The sequence below is a fragment of the Theropithecus gelada genome, chromosome 3 (assembly GCF_003255815.1).
Source record: "Theropithecus gelada isolate Dixy chromosome 3, Tgel_1.0, whole genome shotgun sequence".
Taxonomy (NCBI): Eukaryota; Metazoa; Chordata; class Mammalia; order Primates; family Cercopithecidae; genus Theropithecus; species Theropithecus gelada.
This window is the reverse complement of record NC_037670.1, coordinates 16,633,999-16,656,415: the sequence shown is the minus strand read 5'-3', so window position 1 is coordinate 16,656,415 and position 22,417 is coordinate 16,633,999. Positions and strand designations below refer to the sequence as shown.

Sequence of the window (22,417 nt, the reverse complement as noted above, 5' to 3'; positions counted from 1 at the left end):
TGTTTCTCACTCAGGGTTTACTGACACTGTAGAACAATGCTGGGGACAAACAGCACAGGCCATTTCAGACTTAGAAACACAGTTCAGAAGTGGGCTTTGGGAGGGCTTTCTACCACGGCTCCCACCCCTGATGTGAGCTGCCATGTGCTGTGCTGCCAAGGGTACAGGGCCAGCTGTTTGATCATCACCCTTCGTACAGATGGTGCATGAGAGGCAGGGCAGGGTGATGTGGGGAGAGGAGAATATGGAAGTGGATGTTGCCCTTAACCCACAGCATTCATGCATCTATCACTGACTTCCAGATTAAAGGCTCTTTGATAGAGTGTATGCAACAGATGAGAAATGTAAGCTGTTTTCAATGGATTTTTTTCATAATTGGAAAAGCAAATTGTTCACACAAGGTATTCCCATAAAATTGTGTTTCAGGAATAGACCCATCTCTACAAGCAGAGAATAGAATTCCTGGGCCCTCACAGACCACGGCTGCTGCACCCAAGCAGCAGAAGTCTCGGCCCACTGCCTCGAGGGATGAGCGCTTCCGGTCAGGTAGGGTCACAGCCTAGGCAGTGGGGAAGGTGGGCAGGCCTGGAGCCCTTGGACTCTCGCCATGAAGTCTTTCAGTTATTTTTTCTTTGCCACAATATCTGCCAAAGAAATTATTTTCACATAAGCAGTAATGTACATCATCATATTTTTTTCAAGAAAAACATTTAACCTTCACGTAACCACGGTCTGTTTTAATGCATGGTGTAGCTTTAGTGGCACTTTCTTAGGGGATGGCTACAGAACTTTCTAGAGAAGTCTTCTCTCTCTTACTAGAATAATTTCTTTAAAACTTTTGTATGCTTTTTACTTTGAAATTGATACTAATAATTTTTGTGCTTTACAGATCTGCTTTACCGCTAGGTGTAGGTGTTTTAGTGTTTTTTTAATTTTGGAGATTTCCTTCCAATTAAATTTATGCCACTCTGTTTGGCAGTGCTTTTATGAATATTTAAATTTGTCTCTGATATTTTACTGGAATTAACAGAATAGCCATTGAAAAAAATTCACGTTTTTTTATTATAGTTTATGTATTAATAACTTGAGCACGTTATCTATTTAATATTTTCACCACTGTGTGATTGTATATTTTCTTCACATTTAAGCTCTTTTGATAGGCCTTTTTCAGAAAAAATTTTAATAGGGATAATTGTCGTTTTAAGAATACTGAAAACGAAGATTAATATTTTCAATGTTTTTCCAACAGGGAGTATAAAGAAATAATCTAAGAAATATTTGACCAGATAATGTCTTACCAATTTGATATACATTTATAAAAAACTTTATCATGTGGCAAACAACTTCTTCTCTGATTATGTAAATAATAATGTGCTTAGTGTTAAATATGTAAAAAAAAGTACCAAATTTAAGGACAGAGGTAAAATTCACCTGATACCTCTGAATCCTGAGATGGCCGCCCTCAGCATTTCACTGAGCACTGTTGTCCTCAGGCCTGGATGCAGATGCATGCACACATGTGTGCCTTCCATGAGACTGGTCCTAGGAAATGTCTCCTCCCTTCTGTCCCTCCAAATCTTCTACATGTCCCGGCTCTTCTCCCCAACCCTGTTCCTGCTCATGGAAGTGATGTTAATAAACTGGTTTCTGCCCTTGTGAAGTTTATACTAGGTATATTCTTTATCTTTTGAATACAGGTCTTTTATCATAAATAGGATTTGCCAATATTTTCTCTCAGGCTGTGATTTATCTTTGTGTTTCTTTAAAGTATCTTTTGAAGAGCAGAAGTTTTTAATCTTGATGAAGTCCAAGTTATTTTTTAAAAATGGATAGTGCTTTTGTTCTTGTGTTTAAGAAATCTTTCCCTAACCCAAGATTACAAAGATTCTCTCTTGTGTTTTCTTGTACAAGTTTTATAGTTTTAGGTTTTTTAGTGCCATTTTAGTGCCCTTAAGTTTGTGATTTTTTTTTAAGTTAATTTTAGTGTAAGTACAAGGTATGGATCATAGTTTATTTTTTTGCATGGAGATATTCAACTGTTCCTGGACCATTCCTTAAGTCTGTGCTTTCTCCAGCGAATTCCCTTTGCACTTTTTTCTAAAAGCAGTTGCACGTAAATGCATGCATCTATTTCTGGACTGTCTGTTCTGTTCTGTTGATCTCTTCATCTGTCTTTATGGCAAAACAGTGTTCTCTTGATGATCGTACCTTAATAATGTTAAAATCAGTAGTGTTAGTCCTTTAACTTTGTTTCTTATCTGTGTTCTGTTGTATGCGTCTTTTTTTCTTCTTGCACTTTTAAGATTTTTCTCTTTATCACTATTCTGTGGACTCGATTATATCCTCTCTAAAATTCCTATATTGAAGCCCTAACCCCAGTGGGATGCTCTTTGGAGTTTGGTCCTTTGGGAGGTAATTAGGTTTAGATGAGATCATGAGAGTGGGGCCCTTACAGTGGGATTGGCGCCCTTATAAGAAGAGGCATTGGCCAGGCGCAGTAGTTCACACCTGTAATCCCAGCACTTTGGGAGGCTGAAGCAGGTGGAGACCAGCCTGGCCAACATGGCAAAACCCCATCTCCACTAAAAATACAAAAATTAGCCAGTTGTGATGGCACATGCTGGTAGTCCCAGGTGCTCTGGAGACTGAGGCATGAGAATAGCTTGAACTGGGAGGTGGAGGTTGCAGTGAGCCAGTATTGCCCCACTGCACTCCAGCCTGAGTGAGACTGTCTCAAAAAAAAAAAAGAAGAGGCACTAGAGCTTGCTGGCCCCCGCCCTGCCCCATCACCCTATGAGTAGAATGGTTAGAAGGCAGATGTCTGTAAGCCTAGAAGAGAGCCCTCACCAGACACCAACCATGAGGCACCCTGATCTCAGACATCCAGTCTCCAGTAAGAAAATAAATTTGTGTTGTTTAAGCCACTTAGTTTATGCTGTTTTGTTATGGAAGCTGAACAGACTAAGACGCTGGTATTGAGTGATTTGATTATTATGCGCGTTGGCTGGTTTTGTTATACTTGGGGTTTGTTGAGTATTTTTGGATCTGTTGTTATACCCTATCATGTTGATATTATCTATATTTTTAGTTCTAGGTAGTTTTTAATCTATACTTATTTTCCTTTTTTTCTAAGACAGCAATAATGTTTAAAGCAGGGGAATCATAGTAACTTCCAAATCCGTCACAAGGGTCTCAGTCTGTTTCTTGCTCTCTTTTTGTGAGCGCCTTTTTCCGTGAGCATTTTCAGTTAAGTCCTTGTGTGGAAATGCTTTTCAAACCTTGTATGTCTGATAATATTTTTATTAAATCTTCATGTTTAAATGATAATCTGGCTAGATATAAAATTATAGGTTTAACACTTTTTTCTTCAAAACTGTTGCTTTTTTGTGCCTGGTGATCCTACTGAGTACTGTCAATCTGTTTCTTGATCTTTCAAGGTGATTTACTCTTTTTCTCTGGAAGCTTTTAGAATTGTTCTATGCCTTTGATATCCATAAGTTTCCTTTATCATATGTATAGGTGTGAATTCTTCACCTTTCCTGAGTAGGAAAAGGTTTAACCTGGCCCTACAAGCCATTTAAATGTGAGATTTTTAAATGTTTTCAGACATTTGTTGGGGAAAATTGAAGCGTCTACAAAACTGGCCATCTTTGTATGATAGCTCCCCTGGACCCATAGTTGAGCTCCAGAAATTCTCGGCCATCCATGCCCTGGCTTGGATTAATCTGTACTCTACCTGCTTCCTCCCTTCCCTTATGGTTTCAAAGCAAATCTCAGATATGTTATTTCATTTAGATGTCATAATATTCTTGATCTCTGTCATTTTCATGTCGTAATGGTCTTGGTCTCTGTATCTGAAAAGATTGTATTTCTAAGAAATAATGCCATTATCACAAAATAATTAACAATAAATACTTCCTTAATATCAAATATTCAGCCAATGTTCATACGGCTTCTAAAGAACAAGTTTATTTGGACCCAGGATCCAAATAAGAGCTCACATTGCAGTTGGTTGGTAAGTGTTTTCACCCTCTGTGAAACTTAGCTTGTAGGAGAAGCTGAGCTATGTTTGTCTGATGGTTCCTCTTGGTGTCTCTGACATGCTTTTTAGCTCACTAGATTTGATGAAAGTCAGGTTACAATGTTCAGCTGTTTACAAGACTCATGAGCGGCCCTTGTTCCTCCACCAAGAGGCCTGTTGGGCCTGACTCTTGCTCTTTGCTGTGGTGCTTGGAAGCTAGTGATTTTCTCAGTTCTTAGATTAATGATTTCCTTTGGGCTGCAAAATGGTGAAATTTAGATTCTGACATTCCTTCTTCATTCAAATGCCAGAATTCCATAAAGAGAAACTTCTGTTATTTACAACTTGGTACAGGAAAGTCAAGATGAATATTTAATTATTTCCATTTATTTACTAGTTTTCAGAACAATAGGTTGTCACTGGCCTCCTCCAGTGGTAACCAATTGATTTTGTTTCCTCTTTTCCTTTTTCTTCTTTTCTTTTATCAGTATCATATTTGATGTTTCAGTCCATTCTAGTATTTCTCCTTATCGATACTCAGATTGTCCCATTCTTCGCCATTGGGAATCTCTTCAAATTGGCTTGAGTTGTTTGACCACTTCCTGGTTGGCTGTTAGGATAAGAAGTTCTAGGCTCATCCTGGGCATTTCTTCCCCTGCTCCAGAATCTGCCATTTCTCACGTTTTTTTTTTAACGTGAGGATGGTGTTTCAAGAGCACAGTCTGGGCACTAGGGATGCTGATTGCTGTTGGGCTGATTGTGGTTTGTAGACATTTTCAATGTACAGAGGTAAGACACACTTTTAAAAGACAAGATACCACATTTGTTTGTAGTGACATAATCTATTCAGATTCACAACTGCAGGGTCTGTACTTCATCTCTTTCTCTCCCTCCCTCCCTTCATCCCTCCCTCTTTCTCTTTTCTTTCTTCTCTCTCCTCCTCTCCTCCTCCCCCCTTCTCCCCTCCTCTCCCCTCCTCACCTCCCGTTCTCCCCTTCTCCCCTTCTCTCTTTCTGTCTCTTTCTCTCTCTCTGTCTCTCTCTCTTTCTCGACAGAGTTTCACTCATTTCCCAGGCTGGAGTGCAATGGCGCAATCTTGGCTTACCACAACCTCTGCCTCCTGGGTTCAAGCAATTCTCCTGCCTCAGCCTCTCCAGTAGCTGGGATTACAGGCATGAGTCACTGTGCCTGTTTTCTCTCTCTCTCTCTCTCTCTCTTTCTTTTCTTCCTTTCTTCCCTTTCTTTCCTTCTTTTTCTCTCTTTCTTTCTTGGGTTCTCACTGTGTCACCCCGGCTGGAGGCAGTGGTACAATCATAGTTTACCGCAGCTTGGAACTCCTGGGCTCAAGTGGTCCTCCAACTTCAGCTTCCTGAGTAGCTGGGACCACAGGCGCATGCCACTGCACCTGCCTAATTAAAAAAAAAAAAATTGGGCAAGGCGCGGTGGCTTACGCCTATAATCCCAGCGCTTCGAGAGGTGGAGGCGGGCAGATCATGAGGTCAGTACTTCAAGACCAGCTTGGCCAACATAGTGAAACCCCATCTGTACTAAAAATACAAAAATCAGCTGGACGTGGTGGGGGGCACCTGTAATCCCAGCTACTTGGGAGGCTGAGACAGGAGAATCGTTTGAACCCGGGAGGCAGAGATTGCAGTGAGCTGAGATCACGCCATTGCATTCCAGCCTGGCGACAGAGCAAGACTCCATCTCAAAAAAAAAAAACTTTTTTTTTTTTTTGCAGAAATGTGGTCTTGCTCTGGTGCCCAGGCTGGTCCTGGCCTCAAACGATCCTCCTTCCTCAGCCTCCTAGAGCGCTGGGATTACTGGCATGAGCCACTGTGTCCAGCCTACTTCTTTCATCTACATTTGTATCTCCTCTCCCTTATGAGTGTCCAAGCTCTAGGGATGGTAGAATCAGACTATCAAGTGTTTTCATTTGCCATATCCCACAGGACTCACGAAAGATCTGTATGACAATGTCCTCACTGCTATCAACAATATGAGAGAGTTAAACATTTTTTGTACAGTTACTTTTGTTCTTATTAGATATTTCTGGAAGTAGAGGTTGACCAGTTTAACTTCGGTGTTTTAAAGTCAGCTGCAATAGTTTAAACCAGGGTTGTCCAATCTTTTGGCTTCCTTGGGCCACGTTGGAAGAATAATAATTGTCCAGGGCCACACATAAAATGCGCTAACACTAATGATAGCTGATAAGCTAAGAAAAAATTGCAAAAAAAACTAATAACATTTTGAGAAATTTTACGAATTTGTATTGGGCTGCATTCAAAGCCCTCCTGAGCTGTATGAGGCCTGTGGGCCAGGGGTTGAACAAGCGAGGTTTAAACCAACAACAAGATACACATTTCGGCTCATTTGTTTCGCTTTATTTTCAGTTTTGGGGATTTCTCTTTTATTCAGTTTTGATTTATAATATGGAAATATTTACATGATTTCAAAGTTAGATCTACAAACAAAGGAATATTTAAAGAAATCTAGGACTAACAAATGGGATAGACAGAGAGAGCTTCTATTCCTTTTACCCCCACTGAAAACAAAGACATGAAACTTAATTTGTTACTTTATAACCAGTCTTGTAAAAAGTATTTTTACTGCTGTCCTTCCTGTGTAGATGTCCACACTGAAGCCGTGCAAGCAGCTTTGGCCAAATACAAAGAGAGGAAGATGCCTATGCCTTCGAAAAGACGTTCTGTCCTTGTGCATTCGTCTGTGGAAACCTACACCCCTCCAGGTATTGATAAACAATGTCAGGAGTGGCTTTTTTGAGTGTTTCACAGGCCTGATGTTATCCTATTTACTTCCCATTGAGTTGGAATATGCGTCTGGCCTGTAGTATAGATTGGACACATTTGGAGATTAAAAATGTTTGCATATGCTCATATTCCTTACCTGAAAATCTATGGTGCACATAGTATTCTTACCCAAATGGGTACTTGCTTTCTATAAGACTTTTTGTGTGGATCTTAATTTCTTTCACTAAGATGCTATTTATGTTTTTTAGTAAAGAGAGGAACCTAAAACACTAAGAGGAACCTAAAATAAGCACTAAGCTAAAGCTTCCTGAATTAAGAATTTTACAGTTATTCTCATCTCACTACCTATAACTTAACAGGTTGTAACCAGGACTTACATGCAACAGTATAAGACTATTTGGAAAGTTTTGGGGTTGATTTTGTTGTTTTATTATTGGTACCATTAGAAATGAAAACTTTTATATGAGGTTTCTCTCTAGCAGTAATGTATTTTAGTCTTCCTTTTAAACTGTGCAAGATGTTGATAGTGTCTAATGACTTCATATTCATGAACTTGCATTGTTGTATATTTAAAGTAACAAAAATAGTGACACCCATTTTTAGTTTGATGCATTTGGAGATATTACACAATAAAACCAAACACACCAGATTCACAAGATGATTTAGTGGTTTTGGTAACACTTTCTTGCTTAAAAGAAGTTTATTGTTGGAAAAAAATCTTAGAAATGACTGTCAAATTATTGTTTTTATTAAACATAGCTGTAGACACTATCCAATTTTAAAATAATTTTTTAATAATTGTAAAACCCATAATAAAACACTCACTCATGCTGACTTGAAGAAACCTTAATGTACAGTTAATTTTGTTGACTGAAGCCATTTTCTTGGGGAAGGAGTTGTTTGTAGAGCTAGTTCACCTGACTCCCCTGAAAGGATGCATGTAGACCGGGCTGCGGTTCTCCCGTGGCCACCGTGTTGTTGCTGGGGCCGTGCACAGGCCAGGAGGCCTTCTCATTGCCTCCAAGGTGTAGGGCTGGGCCCGGGCTCACCCCCGGGTGATGCTGACTGGTGTGTGGATAGGGCGTCTGACTCTGTGGACATGCAGTGCAGCACTGGATATTCACGGGACACCCCCACTGAGGTAGATGCCGAAGCCGTTTGGGAGATCAGAGGCTGTCTTCACTGAGTGTGTGTGGTGCCCTGTGGCTGAGTTCTCTCTGAATCATTTTCCCCACAGTAGGGCTCCTTGCACGCCCTTCTAGGTTGAGGGTGAGCTTTGAGCTGACTCTGTGGCTTTGTCTGGGCAGAGCTGTGCCAGGTGTACAGAAGCATGCTGCACACAGGCCTGGGAGGCTCCAGTGCAAGTGGGAACTCCGTCCTCCTCTTGATTCATCCCGATATCATGCCTGTCATCGTTATTTTAACCACAGACACGTCGTCTGCCTCAGAAGATGAGGGCTCTTTACGGCGACCCGGGCGACTCACCTCCACTCCGCTCCAGAGCCATTCCAGCGTCGAGCCCTGGCTCGACCGGGTCATTCAGGGCTCGTCCACCTCATCCTCTGCATCCTCCACCTCATCTCACCCGGGAGGGAGACCCACCGCCGCTCCCAGTGCTGCAGCCACGCCGGGGGCCGCCGCTGCCACTGCTCTCGCAGGCCGTGAGGCCCACACCCACATAGGTCAGTAACAAGCTGCTGCGGCCCCGGTGCCAGCAGAGCGGGGTCAGGAGTGTCCAGGACAGAGCAGCAGGTAGAGGGCACCTGAGCCAGGCGCCACCCTGCAGACTGAGCTGCAGGCCTGAGTGCTCTCCACGTGACTGAGGTCACACAACCCAGATAACCCATGCTGGCTTTTTCTGCCTGAGACATTAAATTGATTTTGAGCTTTTAATAATTGCACTTGAGAGAAATGGGATAATATTTGGTTAATTCATCATTTAGATTAAATCCCTAATAACCTTTTGAACAATACAGCTCAGTTGCAAATTTTTTCCCCATCAAGACCTACCTTATTTTTCATTTGGGAAATGTCCTTTTGGTAACAAAAGTAGTTCTTGATACTTCTTTAATTTGGCAGTCCTAGTCCTTTGAGGCATGGGGCATTTCTCATAGTCCCCCAGAAGGGTGTAGTGTTTCTCAGTGTCATAACAGCTTCCTGGTCTTGAGGGGTAGCTGGTGCACACAGCAGGTGCAGGGGTAGATGGTCAGCACACATCCATACCTGCTGGTGGCTGTGATCATCACCCTTGACCTGGCTGCCTCTCTGTTGTCTGTGCCTTTCATCTTGGCTCTATGTTCACAGCTGCAGGGCCATTGGTTGTCTCTGTACCCGGCTGGAATTCTGAGGTTGGGGTAGACGGCTGCAGTGTGGTCTGGCTTTCGCTCCTCCAGATACCAAGTTAGGCAGCCTTCGGCATGAAAAGGTGTCAGTCAGAGCTAATCATATGGATGCATGGATCTTTCCCAAATCATAGAATCCCTTGGATTACATTCATCTTAGACATGAAAAAAGTGTAAACCTTTCATTCTTTGAAATTCTATTTTTTAACTAAAACAGCAGCATAGTTAACTGTATGTAACTGGCATGTGAAACCCACACACACTCTTGCACAAGTACCATAAAATAAAATCAGTATTGTTGAAGACTCATCTTAATCCCCTCCTTTTTTTCCCAGATGAGGAAGGAAGAAAAAAAGTCCGGTGATTTTAACTTGCTTGAGATCGCACAGCAACCTAAGTGGTGAAGCCAGGGCTGATACCAATTTTCTTGATTCCTATTCATTTTCTTTGCTTTTAGTTGCTTTTCTGCCAAAACTGAAATGGTGACACTCGTGACATGCTGTTGTTTGTGCTGGGGTCCCCATGGGTGCTGAGCTCTTTTTTCTAAGACGTTGGTCATTTGGCTGGATTGGGGAAAAGTTGGGTATGTTGAGTGGCCCACAGCTTCTGACTCAGCATCCTCCGTAGGGCGCATCACTGTTGCTCTTCATTTTTTATTTGTTTGAGTCAATACATCTGTTTCCATTAAACATGTGTCCTTCTCCTGAGGTGTCAGTCTCAGATGAAAGCTTGCAGTGCCCTGCTCTGTCTCTAAACTGCTTCCAGCTCATAGAGGAACGCCAAGACTACCAGGGCAGCAGAAGGCAGCATTTTCCACAGAGAAAGCTCCTCTTTGGAAAACAGCCTGCCCAGATTATTTCTGTGGCTTTCCTGGGTATTCCATGGCCAGAGGCTGCTGCCCACCTTTCCTCAAGGAGGTGTACAGTCCATACCTTGAAAACAGCTTTTGCACTATTGTTTTCCTTCTCTATTCATCATTGGTGATTTAACTTTATAGAAATACATAGTTAACTCCAATTCTGAGGCGGGGGCAGGAAAACAGTAATTTTAAATGTTCTGTTACCTCATTTCTTCTCCCAGAATCTCCTTTCTAGGTGAGATGGTCCAGGAGAGCAAACAAAACATTTGTAGCTTGAGTTTATTAGCCATTGCTGAGTCATCTCAACACCGTTTCCTGGTGGGTTAGAAATAAAAGCTTACTCAGCATGAAAAATTAGCCACAGTTCAGAATGTTTAACCATACAGCCCTCAGCTTTCCAGTTAGAAGCAAAGCATTTAACTCTGATGTGTGTTTGAATTAGATGTTTTCATTCTCTGAAAAGGACGTGGCTGCAATTATTTAGAATGTAGGTTTATGACCTGTGTTGATGGAAGACAGCTCCTGACTCCTGCAAATGCAGCTGTAATCATCTCTTCCTTTCCTGTTAGTCCTAGCGTCAACATTTTGTGATCAATTCTAACAAATTTTTTAAAAAGTTCTTAACTTGGACTTGATTTAATACCTTGCTTACAGGATTGCAATTTTCTACAGATTGTAGCTACCCACATCCTAAATGTTGGGCATAGTTAATTTGAATTTCTAAATCTCAAAAACAGTCAACTTCCGTCTTATTACAGAAATCATCCTTTGTTTTAGCTTCTAACACTAGATGTGTCTTCAATTTAAACTAAGGAAAGAAACATGAAAAGAAGAATATATTAAGTAAAACATTTGAGATAGAATGTATCAGGTAAAGATAATTTTTAAAAATACCACTTTCAGTTTTGGATTAAGGAAATCAAATATATTAAGCATTTTTATACAAATGTAAATACCTATTTTTAAAAGCAATACTTCTAATTATAGTTTTGTTTTGTTTTGAATGTAGTTTATGTTTATTTTTATGCAGCTGTTTGTTTTTTTTTTTTTCTTTTTTTTTTTTTCCCCCTAGAGACAGGGTCTTGCTCTGTCACCCACACTGGAGTCCAGTGGCATGATCATAGTTCACTGCAGCCTTGAACTCCTGGGCTTAAGAAATTCTCCCACCTTAGCCTCCTGAGTAGCTGGGACTATAGGCAAATGCCAGCATGCCCAGCTAATTTTTAAAAATTTTTTGGAAAGATGGGGTTTTTACTATGTTGCCCAGGCTGGTCTTGAACTCCTGGGCTCAAGTGATCCTCCTATCTTGGCCTTTCAAAATGTTGGGATTACAGGAATGAGCCACTGCTCCCAGCCATTATATAGCTATTTTTAAAACTACTTGTAGTACATGTGTGTATACCACGTATACCTTTTTTTCCCTATATACTTTTAAAATCATTTATTCTTTTTGCTGGATTTGGAAGAGTGGGGAAATTTCTTTTTAAACTAAAAGAACCTCCTGATAGACATACTTTAAAATGCTAATTTGATCTGCATCAGGCTTTTTTAAGGGTTGTGAAAAATCTTAACAGTTTAGATTTTTTCAGAAGGTATATTCTGCTATGCAGATAGTGAGTTTGTGCTTTCATATACTTCACAGCTTTATACAAACCTAGTAAAAAGTTACTGCTTTGCATTGTACCTAGGAATACCACAGTGATACTAATAGGTACCTTTGTTAAAATATTAAACATTACCAGCTGTCTCTACCTAACAGAGACTAGTGCTGATTTTTTTTTTTTTTTTTTCTTTTTTGAGATAAGATTTCACTCTGTGGCCCAGGCTAGAGTGCAGCGGTATGGTCCTAGCTCAGTGTAACCTGGAACTCCTGGGCTCCAGTGATCCATTCACCTCAGCCTCCCAAGTAGCTGAGACTACAGGTATCCGCCACCATGCCCAGCTATTTATTTATTTTTTTAAGAGATGGACTCTCGCTATGTTGCCCAGGCTGATCTCAAATTCCTGGGCTCAAGTGATCCTCCTGCCTCAGCCTCCCAAAGTGCTGGGATTGTAAGTGTGAGCCGCTGCACAGCCAATGTTGATTCTTTTTTTTTTTTTTTTCTTTTTTTTTTTTTGAGGCAGAGTCTCACTCTGTCCCCCAGGCTGGAGTGCAATGGTGCAATCTCGGCTCACTGCAACCTCTACCTCCCGGGTTCAAACGATTCTCTTGCCTCAGCCTCCTGAGTAGCTGGAATTACAAGCATGCACCACCACACCCGGATAATTTTTGTATTTTTAGTAGAGACAGGGTTTCGCCGTGTTGGCCAGGCCATTCTCGAGCTCCTGACCTCAGCTGATCTGCCTGCCTCAACCTCCCAAGGTGTTAGGATTACAGATGTGAGCTACTGCGTTGGCCCCAGTGTTGATTTTTATAAGTGGACAAGCATCTGTGTATTCATTATTGTGATAGAACACAATGTCTGTAAAGACACAGTGCCTTTCCTAGTGGTAGACCCAATTATAACCATAATTCCTATAGGAACTTATAGTCAGCCGCATTCTGAACAGATAGACAGACTGTACCATGGAAATAAAACACAAAAATGTACATTCAGACAATGGAAGGAGTGACTTTTACACATGTTCCAGATCGAATGTCTGTTTTTAAATGTTACACCAATTCTACTTTAAGAACTTGATTGTGGCCAGGTGCGGTGGCTCACACCTGTAATCCCAGGACTTCAGGAGGCCAGGGTGGGTGGATCATTTGAGTCCAGGAGTTTGAGACCAGCTTGGCCAACATGATGAAACCCCGTCTCTACAAAAAATACAAAAATTGGCCGGGTGTGGTGGCGCATGCCTGTAATCCCAGCTACTTGGTGTGCTGAGACAGGAGAATCGCTTGAACTCAGGAGGCGGAGGTTGCAGTGAGCCAAGATTGTGCCACTGCACTCTAGTCTGGGCAGTGATAAAGTGAGACTCCATCTCAAAAAAAAAGAACTTGATTGTGGTCTCTTAGTTTTGCAGATATTTTAACTGGCAGTGGGGAAAGTTTTAATTTCTGTAGTTGTATTTTTTTAGGACTGCAAAGGTATGGTGTCCAACATACTTTTTTGGGGGTTGTAGTAGTTTGTATGAGCCTGGCTATGTTTTTCATAATGTTACAAAAAAATGTACCAATGACAATTGATTTCAAATTTGTTTCTGCTTCCTTGAGGGAATTTATTTCTTTCTGTCTGTCTTTTTGTCTGTCTTTCTTTCTCTCTTTCTCGCTCTCTCTCGTTGCTCTGTTGCCCAGGTTGGAGTGCAGTGGCGCGATCTCGGCTCACTGCAACCTCCGCTTTCTGGGTTCAAGCGATTCTCCTGCCTCAACGTCTCCAGTAGCTGGGATTATAGGCATGTGCCACGACGTCCGGCTAATTTTTGTGTTTTTAGTAGAGATGGGGTTTCGCCATGTTGGCCAGACCGGTCTCGAACCCCTGACCTCAGGTGATCCGCCTACGTCAGCCTCCCCAAGTGCTGGGATTACAGGCGTGAGCCACCGCACCTGGCCCCTTGAGGGAATTTCTAACCGAAATCTCATCAGGCCATTGTGACAGGCAGGTTTACTCTGTGCCTGTCTGTGTGCTGAAGATGGTGGTTCTGAGTCTGGCTCTCTTTGAGTATTGAGCCACCCACATGCACGCAGATGTCTACATAACGTGTCTGGGAGTTCATAGGGTCCTAGAATGCGTTTGGTCAGCCAAGAAAACAAAATTAATGAAAATACCACACTCTCCCCACTTAGAGCTCAGCTAGTGGAGCTTTAGACTACTGGGGTTTGAAGAGCAGCTTAATACTCATTTGACTTAACAGCCACTTTCATTTTGGGTGTGTTTTTCAAAAGCAGATCTGCATTCTGCCCCTCCTGATGTCACCACGGGCCTCGTGGAGCATTCATACTTTGAGCGTCCGCAGGTGGCTTCTGTGAGAAGTGTTCCTCGGGGGTGCAGCGGGAGCATGCTGGAAACAGCAGATGGTGAGCATGCCTCTCTTTCTCCTTGTGAAACGGCAGAGCACAGGTTTTGTCTTCGAGTATTGAACACAGTTTTAATGGATTCAGTGTAGCAAACCCAAGCCAACCATCAGTTTTAATCTGTACAGATAAATGGAAACCAGTGTGTGCAGTTAATGTTATGGAAAGCATCAGGTGGAGAAATAATTGGAAATATCAATGGAATTGGTCAGAGGGGGAACAAGGAGAGTGGGGAGGGAAAAGACTTCCAAATTTAGATAGGATGCAAAAGGAGTTTCGATCTGCAATATAGTAGGGAAATGAGAAGCTGTGGGAAGTTTCTTTATTTAGATTCAATGTGGCAGACAGAATGACTTAGTCAGTGCAAGTGCACACACCCACCTGTGACAGAACAGCCCCTACACTCTCCATCCTCAGCAGCCTGTGAAGTTGGTACAGCAGCAGTCATGGCTTCCCACGTACAGGCTCAGAGATGTCAGTGTAACTTTCATCATGTCCTCATTTATACCATTTCTTTTTGAAATAGTCTTCAATGTTTTATCAAAATCATGTCATTTTTTTCCCCAAAATAATAATTTAAATAAAAATTCAGAGGAGCTCAGAGCTGGGGCCTGTCATATATTTTGGTACTCCCAAACAGGGTGTCAGATTTTGTCGAGGGCTTTCGTCTCTTTGTCCAGAGGCAGAAGAAAAATACTGAATCAACATGAAGCAGGCTGTACATTGGTTAGACATGTTTTTAATTGAATTTATTACTCTTTATATTTTAAAAGATTAAGAGTTTAATGAAAGGGTAATTGACATAATGAATTGCACATATTTAAAGTGTACAGTTTCGGCCAGGCGTGGTGGCTCACACCTGTAATCCCAGCTCTTTGGGAGACCGAGGTGGGTGGATCACCGAGGTCAGGAGATCCAGACCAGCCTGACTAACACAGTGAAACCCTGTCTCTACTAAAAATACAAAAAATTAGCCGGGTGTGGTGGTGGGTGTCTGTAGTCCCAGCTACTCGGGAGACTGAGGCAGGAGACTCACTTGAACCCGAGAGGCGGAGGTTGCAGTGAGCTAAGATCATGCCACTGCACTCCAGCCTGGGCGATAGAGTGAGACACTGTTCTCAAAAAAATAAACAAAAATTAAAGTGTACAATATTGTAAGTTTTAGGACATTGGTACACCTGTGAAAGCATCACTACAATCAAGATAATGACCATATCCAGCATGCCCAAAAGTGTCCTTGTGTTCCTTTTTTTGTGGTCCTCCCTGTTCGGATCCTTTGGCTCTCCCCGTACACTTCAGGGAACCACTGATTTACTTTCTGTCACTTTAGATTAGATTGCATTTTCTTTTTTTTTTTTTTTTTTTTTTTTTTTTTTTTTTTTTTTTTTTTTTTTGAGACGGAGTCTCGCTCTGTCGCCCAGGCTGGAGTGCAGTGGCCGGATCTCAGCTCACTGCAAGCTCCGCCTCCCGGGTTCACGCCATTCTCCGGCCTCAGCCTCCCGAGTAGCTGGGACTACAGGCGCTGCCACCTCGCCCGGCTATTTTTTGTATTTCTTAGTAGAGATGGGGTTTCACCGTGTTAGCCAGGATGGTCTCGATCTCCTGACCTTGTGATCCGCCCATCTCGGCCTCCCAAAGTGCTGGGATTACAGGCTTGAGCCACCGCGCCCGGCCGATTAGATTGCATTTTCTAGAATTTTATATAAATGGAATCATACAGCATTTACGTTTATGGTCTGGCTTCTACCACTCTCCATAATTATTTTGAGATTCATTCATGTTCTGTGTCAGTAGTTTACTCCTTTTCATTGAGTAATATTTTATTAGATGGATGCACCACAATTTGTCTATTCACCTGTTGATGTGCATTTAGGTTGTTTCTAGTTTGGGGCTGTTACAAGTAAAGCTGCTATGAATAATCAATCTTGTACAAGTTTTTGCATAGATGGGTACTTTCATTTCTTTTGGGTCAATACCTGGAAGTAGAATGGCTGAATTATATTGTAGGTGTATTTTAACTTCTGTTTTGGAGACCGAGTTTCACTCTGTTGCCCAGGCTAGAGTGCGGTGGCATGATCTTGGCTCACTGAAACCTCCCCATCCTGGGTTCAAGCGATTCTCCTGCCTCACCCTCCCGAGTAGCTGAGATTACAGGCATGTGCCACCATGCCCAGTTAATTTTTGCATTTTCAGTAGAGATGGGGTTTCACCATGTTGTGCAGGCTGGTCTCAAACTCCTGGCCTCAAGTGATCCACCTGCCTTGGCCACCTAAAGTGCTGGGATTACAGGTGTGAGCCACCGTGCCCACCCTATTTTTAACTTTTTAGGAAACTGTCACGCTGTTTTCCAAAGTGATTGTACCATTTTACATTCTCATTATTAGTAGTGAGAGTATTCCTCCACACCCTTTTCAACAGTTGGTATTATGCTTAAAAAATTTTAACCATCCCAATAGGCATGTAGAAATACCTCATTACCGTTTCAATTTGCACTTCCCTAATGGCTGATGGTGTGTTGAGCATCTTTTCATGTACCTATTTGCCATCTGTGTATCTTTTTTTTTTTTGAGACGGAGTCTCGCTCTGCTGCCCAGGCTGGAGTGCAGTGGCCGGATCTCGGCTCACTGCAAGCTCCGCCTCCCAGGTTTATGCCATTCTCCTGCCTCAGCCTCCCGAGTAGCTGGGACTACAGGCGCCCGCCACCAAGCCCAGCTAGTTTTTTGGATTTTTTAGTAGAGACGGGGTTTCACCGTGTTAGCCAGGATGGTCTTGATCTCCTGACCTCGTGATCTGCCCGTCTCAGCCTCCCAAAGTGCCAGGATTACAGGCTTGAGCCACCGCGCCTGGCCCCATCTGTGTATCTCTTTAGGGAAAGTATCTGTTCATACTTTTTGCCTTTTTTTTTTTAAATTGTGCTTGTTTCCTTTCTTTTTCTTTTTTTTTTTGAGATGGAGTTTCACTGTCACCCGGGCAGAGTGCAGTGGTGCAATCTTGGCTCACTGCAACCTCCACCTCCCAGGTTCAAGCAATTCTCCTGCCTCAGCCTCTCGAGTAGCTGGGATTACAGGCACGTGCCACCATGCCTGACTAATTTTTGTATTTTTAGTAGAGACAAGGTTTTGCCATGTTGGCCAGGCTGGTCTTGACCTCCTCATCTCTGCCTGCCTTGGCTTCCCAAAGTGCTGGGATTACAGTGTGAGCCACTGTGGCCAGCCAAATTGTGCTTGTTTTCTTACTGAGTTTTGAGGGTTGTTTATATATTCTAGATACAAGTTATCCCATATGAGGTTTATCATTTGTATTTTCTCCCAGTCTGGCTTGCTTTAACAGTGCCTTTCAAAGAGGAGATGGTTTAAATTTTTATGACATTCAGTTTACCAAATTTTTTAATGGATTGTGCTTTTGTGTCATACCTAAGAAATTTTTGTCTAACCCAGGGTCACAAATGTTTTCTCCTTTATTTTCTTCCAGAATTTTATAGTTTTAGTTTTTACATTTAGCTAAATAGTTCATTTTGAGTTAATTTTAGCATAAGTATCAGGTATGAATCAAAGTTTACATTTTTGTATGTGGCTATTCACTTGTTCTAGCACCATTTATAATAAAGACCATTCTTTCCCCACTAAGTTCCTTGGCATCTTTAATGAAAATCAGTAGACCATGTTGGAGAGGGAAGGGTCTATTTCTGGGCTCTGTATGTTGTTCCATTTCCTTATTTATCTGTCCTTACACCTTGTATAGCCACGACTACTGTGATTTTCTTAAAATTCTTGAAATTATACAGTTGGAATCCTCCAACTCTGCTTTTTCTCTTTTCTTTTCTTTTTTCTTTTTTTCTTTTTTTTTTTGACAGAGTCTTGCTCTGTCACCCAGGATGGAGGGCAGTGGTGTGATCTTGGCTCACTGCAACCTCTGCCTTCTGGTTTCGAGCGATTCTCCTGCCTTAGCCTCCCAAGTAGCTGAAACTCCAGGCAACTGCCACCACTCTTGGCTAATTTTTTTTTTTCTTTACTGCAGGTGCACACCATCAACCTTGGCTAATTTTTGTATTTTTTAGTAGAGACGGGTTTTTGCCATGTTGGCCAGGCTGGTCTCAAAATCAAGTGATCTGCCCACCTTGGACCCCCGAAGTGCTGTAATTACAGGAGTGAGCCACTGTGCCCGGCCCCCGCCTTTTTTTTTTTTTTTTTTAAATAGCGATTCTGTTGCCCAGGCTGGAGTTCATTGACATGATCATGGCTCACTGCAGCCTGAAACTCCTGGACTCAAGCAGTCCTTCCTCTACAGCCTCCTAAGGAGCTGGGACTGCAGGCACAAGCCACCACATCCAGATAATTTTTTATTTTTAAAATTTTTTGTAGAGACAGGGTCTTGCTATGTTGACCAGGCTAGTCTTAAACTTTTGGCCTTAAGCGATCCTCTGCTGCCTTAGCCAACCAAAGTGCTGGGATTACAGCCATGAGCCACTGCTCCCGGCTGGCAAATGACTTCTTTTTTTTTTTTTTTTTTTTGTGAAGAAGTCTTGCTCTTTCACCCAGGCTGGAGTGCAGTGGCGCAATCTCGGCTCACTGCAAGCTCCACCTTGGGTTCACACCATTCTCCTGCCTCAGCCTCCCGAGTAGCTGGGACTACAGGCGCCTGCCACCACGCCCAGCTAATTTTTTGTATTTTTAGTAGAGATGGGGTTTCACTATGTTAGCCAGAATGGTCTCAATCTCCTGACCTCATGATCCACCTACCTTGGCATCCCAAAGTGCTGGAATTACAGGGCCATGGCTTCTTAACATTACCATGGAATAGTCGTGACCTCATAAACTTCCTGAAAGGGTCTTGGATGCCCCATGGGTCCCTGGACCATTTAAAAAACTGCTAGTTTAGGCTGGGCGTGGTGGCTCATGCCTGTAATCCCAGCGCTTTGGGAGGCCGAGGCAGGTGGATCACAAGGTCAAGAGATTGAAACCATCCTGGCCAACATGGTGAAACCCTGTTGCTACTAAAAATACAAAAATTAGCGAGCATGGTGGTGCACACCTGTAGACCCAGCTACTCGGGAGGCTGAGGCAGGAGAATAGCTGTAACCTGAGAGGCGGAGATTGCTGTGAGCTGAGATCACACCACTGCACTCTAGCCTGGCAACAGCAAGACTCCGTCTAAAGCAAAAAAACAAAAACAAAAACAAACTGCTAGCTTAGAACAAGTCCTGTTTCCTGGAAGGCATTCAATAAGTGTTTTCTAAATGAATTAATTCCAAAATGACTGTCCAGTGGGGCCCACACTTGGACGGATTTGTAAGCTCTGATGCATCGTGTGGTTTGTTCTTGGGCCTTAACACCTATGTCCGCTTCTCCAGAGGTTGTGATGTGTCCTGGCCTCAGTGCTCCTCTGTCCTTCCCGTGACAGGTGTCCCTGTGAACAGCAGAGTGTCCTCCAAAATCCAGCAGCTTCTTAACACCCTGAAGAGGCCAAAGCGCCCTCCATTGAAGGAGTTCTTTGTGGATGATTTTGAGGAATTGTTGGAAGGTAAGAGTTGTCCAACTTTGAGCTTTTGTGTTTGTATGAAAAGGGTGTGGCCATGAAGTTGAGAAACGGCAAATATATATTATACAGGGTTATTGCTATATATATTCTGTTTCTAGACTCAGTGGTCACTGTGTATAATGGTAAATTTAGAATCACATGACTGCTTCCTGTATTTGAGCAGGTAGAAAATTTACTGCTCATATTCAAGTGACTTAGCATTTTGTAAAAATACTTCTAAGGTTTTATTTAACTTACATTATTTACATTTTTAATTTAAACTTTAACTCTGAAATACTCATCTTCTTGTGGTTTTAAAGTGTTCAATTTTCAGCATAGATTTGGCTGCTTTTCAGAATTTTAGCCTCCTATATGAATGAAATACATATTTAGAAAGAAAGAATATACATATATTTTTAAAAAAGAAAACTAGCAAGAAGCAGAAACCAGAAATGAAGCCAGTACAAGCATGTGAGTGTGTTGTTAGAGCCACGGGACCCCCATGCTGGTCCCACTCTCAGACCTTGGCTGTTTGTACAGTGTCACTGCTGGCAGCAGACCAGCCCAGGGTCTTCTCCACACCCGAGGATTAGACAAAGGTTTTAGGAGATTATTTCCCCTTTGTAATCAGATAGTGTGTATTAGTCAGGGTTCTCTAGAGGGACAGAACTAATAGGATAGATGTATATATATAAAGGGAGGTTTATTAAGGCATATTGACTCACACCATCACAAGGTGAGGTCCCACAATAAGCCGTCTGCAAGCTGAGAGCAAGGAAGCCAGTCTGAGTCCCAAAGCTGAAGAACTTGGAGTCCAGTGTTCGAGGGCAGGAAGCATCCAGCACAGGAGAAAGGTGTAAGCTGGGAGGCTAAGCCAGTCTAGTCTTCCCACATTCTTCTGCCTGCTTTTGTTCTGGCCACACTGGCAGCTGATTAAATTGTGCCCACCTAGATTGAGGGTGGGTCTGCCTTTCCCAGTCCGCTGACTCAAATGCTAATCTCCTTTGGCAGCACCCTCACAGACACGCCCAGGAAGAATACTCTGCATTCGTCAGTCCCGTCAGGTTGACATCAGTATTAGCCAGCACGCAGTGCCTTTCAAATTCAGAGTTTGTTGGTGTGAATGCATCTTAGAGCAGTGTTTCTTACCACTTGGGCAAATTTTGGTTATACAGCTCCTGGAAGAAGATTAAAGTAATTCTTTTTAAAGTAAAAAAACAAGATTAAAGTAATCTTTTTCCGGGAGCTATATAATCAAATAATCCTTTTTTTTTTTAGAGACAGAGTCTTGCTCTGTCACCTAGGCTGGAGTGCAGTGGTGCGATCTCAGCTCACTGCAAGCTCCACCTCCTGAGTTCACGCCATTCTCCTGCCTCAGCCTCCTGAGTAGCTGGGACTACAGGCGTCCACCACCACGCCTGGCTAATTTTTCTTTTTTTAAGTAGAGACGGGGTTTCACCATATTGGCCAGGATGGTCTCGATCTCCTGACCTCATGATCCACACGCCTCAGCCTCCCAAAGAGCTGGGGTTACAGGCATGAGCCACCACGCCCGGCCTATAATCATTTAATCTTTTATGTGTTTTTCTTTGAACATGGTGATAGTTGTTTGGATCCCTAGGCTGACGTGGTGGTTCTGCTTGCTTTCCTCCTGTCTGAGTGGGCCACCAGGTCCTGTCCCAGGCTACGGATACCTGGCTGTTCACTGCTGTGGTGCCGGGGGTAGTAGAGGTGACACAGACCTGTCCAGAGGTTGGGAAAGTGGGAACCACTCCAAGGTCACCTTTGTCTGTGAGGCTGTGGTCACCAGGATGGTGGGTTGTTTTTAACTTTATTTCACAACCATCATCATCCATGACTAAAGCTCCTTTAATCCTTTGGTTAGTTGTCAGTGATTGTGATGCAAAGATCTAAACAAATTATTGTAAGCTTTTTTATAGTTGGGATTAAAAAACAGTATTATAAACTATGAATGCTTAAAAAGAGAATGTGTTCATGGTGCTCTGAATTGCTGATTTTAAAATTTTGATTTTGCTTGTAGTTCAGCAACCAGATCCAAATCAGCCGAAGCCTGAGGGAAGCGAGACGAGCGTGCTGAGGGGGGAGCCTCTCACTGCAGGTGTCCCCCGACCCCCGTCACTGTTGGCCACCTTGCAGCGCTGGGGCACAGCACAGCCCAAATCCCCCTGCCTGACTGCCTTGGACACGACTGGGAAAGCCACCTACACTCTCACCTATGGCAAGTGTCAACAGAGAGCACTTGTGCTTGTGAGTCAGCTGTGGAATGTCACACACGTATCACAGCGTAGACATACAGCTTGACAAATATTCCTGAGAAACCAGCACAGCTGGCAGATCAGTAGAACATTGACCTCTATCAACTACCCATTCCTCCAGAGGGCCCCACTTACTGATGCGTGGTGACTGCCATTGCTCTGGGCTCGAGTGTTTGGAGCGTTCTATGTATGCATTCTGACCCATGTAGTTTAGTTTCGTCTTGTTTTCAACTTTGTGTAAGGGGAATCATGCAGTATGTATTTTTGTGTATGTGGCATCTTTTGGTTCCATACTATGTTTTCTTTTGTAACACAAATAGTAAGCATGTCTACAGCCTGATGAATCCACAGAGTGGACGTGGTCCTGTCATCAGCACTCCAAGCAGAAGTGTTGCTAGGTTCAGAGCCCCTCATGCCCCCCACACATGAAGGGTAACTGCTGTCCTGACTGCGCACACTGTTGGCTTTACCTGCTTTTAAACAGGCGTTCTTTAGTTTATTCTCATCGAAGAGTATTATTTTATCGTGTGAATATACTAGAACTTATTTACACACTGCCGAGTAGATGGACATTTGTGTCGTTTCCACTTTGGGGCTATTGTATATAGTGCGGTTAGGAGCATGTTTATGTGAG

The 22,417-nt window shown here is 42.8% G+C and overlaps 1 protein-coding gene across 3 annotated transcripts in view; it reads left to right on the top strand.

Moving 5' to 3' along the window:
- Positions 1-22,417, top strand: part of DIP2A (disco interacting protein 2 homolog A) — a 107,064-nt gene that overhangs the window by 35,776 nt on the left and 48,871 nt on the right. Inside the window, exons 3-8 of one of the 3 annotated variants that reach the window (XM_025380126.1) lie at positions 427-546; positions 6,651-6,770; positions 8,223-8,474; positions 13,865-13,993; positions 19,391-19,510; positions 21,549-21,746. In XM_025380126.1, coding sequence (XP_025235911.1) covers positions 427-546; positions 6,651-6,770; positions 8,223-8,474; positions 13,865-13,993; positions 19,391-19,510; positions 21,549-21,746 — 939 coding nt within the window. Of the gene's footprint in view, positions 1-426; positions 547-6,650; positions 6,771-8,222; positions 8,475-13,861; positions 13,994-19,390; positions 19,511-21,548; positions 21,747-22,417 lie in introns of all 3 variants that reach the window. The other 2 variants (XM_025380129.1, XM_025380127.1) reach the window with 2 other exon arrangements.